The sequence below is a fragment of the Bombus huntii genome, chromosome 3 (genome assembly GCF_024542735.1).
Source record: "Bombus huntii isolate Logan2020A chromosome 3, iyBomHunt1.1, whole genome shotgun sequence".
NCBI classification, from domain to species: Eukaryota; Metazoa; Arthropoda; class Insecta; order Hymenoptera; family Apidae; genus Bombus; species Bombus huntii.
In genome coordinates, this window is record NC_066240.1 from 16,581,600 (window position 1) to 16,588,905 (window position 7,306).

The 7,306-nt window shown below is 26.7% G+C and overlaps 2 protein-coding genes across 3 annotated transcripts; one reads left to right on the forward strand and one right to left on the reverse strand.

Annotated features, from left to right (window-relative positions):
• Positions 1 to 2,419: 2,419 nt before the first annotated feature.
• LOC126864120 (transmembrane protein 170A) lies at positions 2,420 to 4,041 on the forward strand. Of its 2 annotated transcripts, none has more exons than XM_050615101.1 (4): positions 2,420 to 2,771; positions 3,010 to 3,193; positions 3,288 to 3,393; positions 3,596 to 4,041. In XM_050615101.1, the coding sequence occupies exons 2-4, from the start codon at positions 3,094 to 3,096 to the stop codon at positions 3,789 to 3,791; spliced, it is 402 nt and encodes a 133-aa protein (XP_050471058.1). In that variant the 5' UTR covers positions 2,420 to 2,771; positions 3,010 to 3,093; the 3' UTR covers positions 3,792 to 4,041. The 2 variants fall into 2 exon arrangements, with proteins under 2 accessions (XP_050471058.1, XP_050471057.1); XM_050615100.1 differs by having other exon boundaries at positions 3,089 to 3,193.
• LOC126864108 (E3 UFM1-protein ligase 1 homolog) lies at positions 4,037 to 7,171 on the reverse strand. Its single transcript, XM_050615081.1, has 5 exons — positions 6,982 to 7,171; positions 6,140 to 6,717; positions 5,908 to 6,054; positions 4,462 to 5,820; positions 4,037 to 4,368 (listed from the first exon to the last, which is right to left on the reverse strand). The coding sequence occupies exons 1-5, from the start codon at positions 7,059 to 7,061 to the stop codon at positions 4,226 to 4,228; spliced, it is 2,307 nt and encodes a 768-aa protein (XP_050471038.1). The 5' UTR covers positions 7,062 to 7,171; the 3' UTR covers positions 4,037 to 4,225.
• Between the last annotated feature and the right edge of the window lie 135 nt (positions 7,172 to 7,306).

Sequence of the window (7,306 nt, forward strand, 5' to 3'; positions counted from 1 at the left end):
CTTCGAAACAGCCACTGCGATAATTACTTTTATTGAAACTGATCGTACCAAGAACGAGGCGTTCATAATTACCCCCAACTAGCTTCTTCTCGGTCGGATCCAAACGGTACGAAAGACTATCGAAACTTTTGTACGGGTACCCTTCAATTTGTCGGGATGTAGAGTTAATGTTAAAACACGTGAACTACTGTGAATGAGCTATGACGAATAATTGTATGGGTCTCTGATTAATTGATAGAATATCGTAAAACGAATTGATCTTATTGAATTGTCCACGCCAATGACTTATTAGCGATGGATTGTAAGCTCTAAATCATCTGCTTCTTTTCCAAGTCGTTAAGCGACTTCTGAACTTTTACTAATGGATTTACTTATTTGCATAAAAGAATAAGTTAATTTTTATTTAATGTGTTTGTTTTTGCTAATAATTAGCTTCGAAAATCTTTATTTTCTCATTTATTTTCCCATTTATAAGTTTATAAATTTATTTATAATTTTACAAGATTATATGATTTCAGTATGTAACCAGTGATTTTATTTATATGTGTTATATATATTTACCTATATGAAACCTAATGGTAAAAATGTATCACTTTGTATCCTTCGGTTCTTCGTAAACCGAATTCTTCGAACAGATAGCATGTCGGCATCTGATGAATAGGAGGGGGGTTAGTTAAAACATTTCTTATGGCGTGGTGTTATATCATGTTTATATACACATGTAATTTAGTACGTAATTTAAACAATTTAAAAGAAGATTGGAATTGAAAATTTTTGGGACTAAGCTATTACGAAAAATTTAAATATGTACACAAATATGTATAGAAATATGTATACAATCTTTGTTTACATAAGTGTACATTTAGTAGAATTTCGTTTGCTTCTTAATATGTTATATCTATCTATTATATATTGCAGGAAAAATGTAAATATACATAAATATATAGAACAAATTACTTGAAGCTGAAAAATAAAAAATTATCATAAATGTTATATATATATATATTTATTTGTATTTATATTTATACTTCTTATATTTTATACATCCTACGAAATTATGTATTAATTTAAACTTAAGTAAAAATATTGTGTATGAAAATATTATCCTCTTATAATATGAAAAGAAACGCATAGCACTACTTTAACTTAAAATAAATAGAAGAATAGAAGATAAGGAACGGTAAAAAAATATAATTTCTTTTACTGAAGAAAGTATAATTAATTTAATCGCAGAAAATTAAAAAATAAAATAAGATTATAATTTGTATTGGAAAAGATTTATTTTATAATATGTATCATATCTTTCTCAATTGATCATATATATTTCGATTTCCGGCCATTATTTTCATTAGTTCACGTTTGATCAATTTGATTACCTACTGCGATAATCTGAAATCGCGAATTACAATCAATGGATATTTTGTCGTCAAGGATGACCAAAAAGAAATGATAGTATCATCGAACTATTGCGTTGTGCTATTTTAAGAGAAATAATTTTAATTAGTCATATATATAAGATATTTAAATATTCATAAAAAAATTATTGCAATTAAATTTTTAGGAGAAAAAAATAGGTTTGGATATTTCATATATGTGTTATAGATGCATAGAAATTGTAATTATGTTGATTTATTTATTTTTACATTATTTAACATTGGAATAACTTTATTTATTTTTACATTATTTAACATTGGAATAAAATTACTTTTCATTTGACGTTGATTCTATTTCAATTGCGTTTAGTAATTTAGCCGTACTAACGATATCTTCTTCTATATTTTTCAAATTTGTATCAACTTCGTTTATTCCTTTCAATACATCTTGCAAAACCTGCAAATTAAAAAGAAAGAATTACTATATACCATATTGTAACACATTGCAGTTTGTTTAAAGAAAAATATTCCTAGTTATATTTTCTATGAAACTAAATAATAAACATTTATCTTATTCTACGAAAGGTATGATAAGAAATACGATAAAACAATTTCTATATACAAAATTTTATTTTTATTCATAAATATAACCTCTAACCATTCTTATGTTTTGATAAAGTAACGTAACGTCTTCTTCTTTATATTGAAAGGGAGGTTCATAAAAAGATGCTGAAGATACTGATCTATTGGTCATGTTCAGTTTATTATCCTATTATTACTTGAAACTTTTGTTACTTTTGTTATTTTTTAACTTAACTAACGCTGTCAAATTTTGTTTACATATATTAATTTTAAATTCCCTAGCGATCCTACTGAGGAGTATTTGTCATTTGTAGTTTGCATGGACATAGGAACGTGGAATAGGAATGATAATAAGAATAGGAATGTTCCCATGTCCATGGTAGTTTAATGTATCGTGTAGACGCATCATAAACATTTTAGATTCTATGGTGAGAAGGATTCTACAAGGAAACGAATTAATTGTTATATTTAAAATCGTCATAATTTGCATATTATATAAAAAGTAGTTCCATCTCTAGAATTTCTTACTTAATTTTTGTTGATCTATGATATTGATTTTATGATATTGGTTTCACATAAATTCAAAAGAGTGCGCTGATAGTTCTATATACTTTGTGTTTGCCTTTCTTTGTAAGATATAATAAGTTCAAACTGTTATTATGCTGACAATTATTAAAAAAATGTTAAAATAGATTACGCGAGAAATGACATTAAACGCGTATAACATTTGCTATTAAATGCAAAAGTAACTTAACAACATGGAAATGTATGTATTGATGTGACGTATAATGCACAAAAACAATTTATGATGAAGATGTAAGTTAAAATAGATTTCTCGATATTTTGTTTCTATTTCATAGTAAATTATACAATTTTTTAAGAAGGAATCTTGAATTTTAATGTATTTAAAAGTATAAAATAAAATTTTAAAAATTTATTTACATCATACAGAGTATTTTACACCATTGCGGAGTTTAAGAATATTTTTCTTAGATGTTGATTTGATTGTCATTATGTATAAAATGTTCTTTCATAAAAATGTGTTCAATTATAGTTACAAATGCATATTACTGAAGTTATAACTTTTCTTAATGCTGATATAAAAAGTATATCTTAAAATATTTCTAAAACAGTTACAATGGAAGCACAAACAGATAGTTCTGTTTTGCGACCACCAGTTAATTTAAGAAATATTAACACTGGCAATGTTTTTTATACACCTTTAACTTCATTTGCTGGTATGTAAATATTCATAAAAATAATTAGTTTTTCTAAATATTTTAAATTTCTTCTAAATTCAAATATCGTTTTTGGTCTTTATAACTTTTGCAGAAATGTGGTATCAAATATTCTTATGGGCTCTATTTTCTTCCGTTTTTGTTCACACTATAGCTGGTGCTATTTGTTTTGCTACATTAAGACAACATAAATATGGAAAGTAGGTATACATTTATTAATTATGTTTGAGTAATAAGAAATTTATAATGTAATGGATAATATATTATACTGATATTTATATCAGAAACCATATTAGTTAACAAATCAGATACTAAGTGCCAATTATAAAAAAATGTTAAATTTTTTTTATATGTATAATGCATTTAGAATAATAAAATAACTTAGTAAATTTTCATTTAAAGATTCTTCCCATTGCTGATTATAATAATGGGTGTATTATTGCCATTAACATCAGGAGTTCTTAGTTCTGCTGCCGTTGCTTTTGTATACAGAGCATCTCGATATCCACTGCCACCGTTATATGCATTATTTTGGGGTATTGGTCAGACTGTTGTAGCAGGATGTGTTGGATTTACAAGGATATTAGCAACTTTATAATGTGAATCAAAGTTTGTAAATGAATGGTGCACAAGACATTGTTATTCAGGAATGTTGGATAAAACATATAATAAGGAGTTTTAAGATTTGAAAACAAATGAATAGTATTCTATTAGTATTAGTAATAGTAATTATATAGTATTAGCAATAGATAATAGAGAAATAAAATTTGTACATATATAATTGTATAATATTGTACAGATGTATTAAAAACTAGGTTTAAAATAATTATAAGATTTTCAAAGTAAAATATTAAAGAATATTATTTATTACTTATATAAAAATGAACAATCGTTTTAATAAAATTCCAATTATTTTATATTTTTTTTACAATTTGTTGCAATTCAGTGCAAAACATAGTATAAAACTCTTGAATACATTTTTATACAAATTAATAATATTCATATTTACATACAATTATGTGTATTTATTCTCTATTCTTGTAGTTTATCACTTTTTAAATGTTGTTTATAATTATTTGCAATATTTTTAATTTCTACCAACCCAGCTTCTAATTCCTTCTGAGTATTAAGTTTTACTTCTTCATCTAAAGAAGTTAAATTTTTCAGCACCATATCTGTAATATAAATATAAGTATTGCACAAATAAATATACATTAATGGTGTAAATGTTAAAGATAAATTGATAAAAGTCATTAAATATTTCATACCATGGTATTTAAATAATATTTCCATCGTTGAAAGTTGCAATTGTTTTTGAAGAAATGAAAGAACTGTTGATACATGTCTTCCAGACATATGTAATACACTTTGTGTTGCTGCAATAAATAATATACTTGTGACTAAATGTAGTGCTAATGCAGGATCTTGTGTTGCATTAAGCTTTTCTAATAAAGCTTCTTTGTGGCCCAAGATAAATGGTCTTTCTTTCCTTTTATCATATTTTTTTAGCACTAAACAACAAATCGCCATTGCTGCATCTATAAAATTCAAAAAATCATCTATGGAATTTCCAGCAATAGATTTGTGTATATTAGTTAAGGGTTCATTCACATCCTCTGGCAAATCAAGTAGCAGTTTTTGCCTTGTTTCAGTGGTAATATTGTCAGGGAATCGGAGCATACTTTGCTGCGCAGCTAATTTAAATATCTCGTTGACAAAATCAGTACCAAGAGATTTTAGTAAGTACTTTGTTAAAGCAGCTTGATCCGCTTTATCTATATGCTTAATACCTTTGTCAAATATTTTAATGTTTGTTACTAGAACATTTAAACGTTCTTCAATTTCACTTAAATTTGTAGTTTTATTGTTTTGTGCTAACTGTTCTGCAATAGATATAGCATAATTGTTTACTTTTTGTTCTAAGCATGATGCTAATTCATCTACCAGGTCATCAATTATTACTAAATTATCATCTTTTGCAATTTCATTTTTAATATCTTCCAAAGATACTATTTTAAGTCCAGTTTTAGTCGATGGGACTTCTATATTTTCATCGTCGGATTCAGGATCGCGATTTTTTCCTTGTAGATACTTCCTTTTAGTAGATTTTGTTTTTGTTTCTCGCCCTTGCATACCACCACCTGCTTTGCCGGTTGTAGCTTTCTTCCGACGTTCTTCTTTTTTATTTCCTTTATTTTCAAATATTAAGTCCGCTGATTTAGATTTAATCCTATTCTCTGCTATCGTTTGGAACCATTGTCCACTAACTAATGCTTCTCTAGCCTTTGCATCTGCCATTGGCTCAAGAGACTTACTTAAAGATTGTAAGAATGCATCAGACATTACTACAGTTTTCGCAAATACGTACGTATTATACATATTTATTTTATTCTTCGCGATTTTAAGAAGCATTTCCATATCTTTATCAGAAAATACAGATGGTAAAAGAGGACTTATATCAACAAAAGATCCAGTTGCAATAGCTTCTTCAATATTTGCATCTATTTGATCTCTAATATTTGCACCTACTGCAACAGAATCTAAGAAGACTAAATCTTCATTTGGAAAATGGCGCTTTACAAAATTTGGTGGATCTGATATCCCAAAACGAGTAAGTGCATCATATTCTGAAAAATCATATTTGTATAAAACATTATATTTTATACTCGCTATTATTTTATCAACATTATTTCATAACAAAATATAATACAAACCTAAATAACCATTTTGTTTATAAAAATTATTTAACCATTCATTTTGACTTTTAGAATATATAGTTGGTATATATACACTATTTGTTCCTTGTTTTCCTGCTACTACACCAGGAATTTGTTTCATTTCCTGTAAGTTATCTAGGATTGCTATAAATTAGAAATATAGAGATATTAAATTATATCATACATTAGTATATTTCACTTACATTTCACTTATATTACATGTACTCACAAAAAAATATTCTTTCTGAAACAGAACACTGTCCTAAGATTCCTGATAGCGGTGTAGGCTTTGTGATTGCACATAAGGCTCCTCTTATTTTTGCTTTATTTCTAGCTATAAAACTTTCCGTATAAAAGACTTTAGAATCTTGGGGGTCTTGCTTACCATATATGTTTCTTCCTAATTCTTTTTCAATTACTGACTGTAAGAAATCAGCTGGTAAGTCATAATCTATTGTCAATTCTGACACATTGATAATCCCATGTTGGATTAATCTGTCATTGATTTCTTCTGCAATCTTCTTTATATAAGTTTTATCAATAAGCTGCCCAAGTATTATCTTTAATCCTTTGTTATGTTTTTCTAAATCATTTGCTACTTTGGATACTTGAGACAAATTAACATTGAGGATTTGTGATAAATCAACCATGTTGATTCTTCCACCATGAACGTACAATTCATCTTTAATTTCTTTGCCAAGATGTTGAGGTGTAACATATTCTTTACCATCGTTGGTGAATATTACTTCTAATAATTTACTCTCTATTAGCTTCGTTACAATTTCCACACAATTACGTTCTGATAATCTATGTAGAATATTAAAAGTATTATAGAGAGATATATACAAAATAAAAAATATGATAAAATAAATATATTAGTTCTAATCAATTTCTTGAAATAGATTAGATAGAATTAGATGTATGAAAGTTTACTATATTTCTGAGTTATATCAGAAATTCAATTCAATTGCATCCTACAGCTATTTAAAATTACTCTGTAGTAAATATTGCTAATAATGTATGAGTAGTGAAAAAATAGAGATATCCATGTTTCATAAAAATAAATCATACTTTTGTAGCGTAGAACTTAGTTGAGCTTTCTGAAAATCAGCTGCTAGTCTTTTAACTTCATCCCAGTCTACAGTACTCATTTTAAATACTTGTAATTAAATTGCCAGGTTGTACAATTAAACACTTGACACCCTTTAACGTTGATCATACAATTGATAGAAGTACTAATGTATGTCAATTTCATATTTTATTGTGACATCTAGTGTAAATTGAGAGAAGTACAGCGTAAGTTAAATTAATTTCAAAAATTTGAAATTTTTGTTATAAATTATTGCTACTATCTACTATCATGAATAGAAAAAAAATGTGTTTGAAGAATCGATTC

Excerpts from the sequence above, each read along its gene's own strand:
- LOC126864108 (XM_050615081.1), bottom strand. The coding sequence starts at position 7,061 with ATGAGTACTGTAGACTGGGATGAAGTTAAAAGACTAGCAGCTGATTTT. Across the intron at positions 6,718-6,981 it reads CTAAGTTCTACGCTACAAAA|ATTATCAGAACGTAATTGTG; the intron begins GTATGATTTATT and ends TATTCTACATAG. Across the intron at positions 4,369-4,461 it reads AATATTATTTAAATACCATG|ATATGGTGCTGAAAAATTTA; the intron begins GTATGAAATATT and ends TTTATATTACAG.
- LOC126864120 (XM_050615101.1), top strand. The coding sequence starts at position 3,094 with ATGGAAGCACAAACAGATAGTTCTGTTTTGCGACCACCAGTTAATTTA. Across the intron at positions 3,194-3,287 it reads ACCTTTAACTTCATTTGCTG|AAATGTGGTATCAAATATTC; the intron begins GTATGTAAATAT and ends TAACTTTTGCAG. Across the intron at positions 3,394-3,595 it reads AGACAACATAAATATGGAAA|ATTCTTCCCATTGCTGATTA; the intron begins GTAGGTATACAT and ends TTTCATTTAAAG.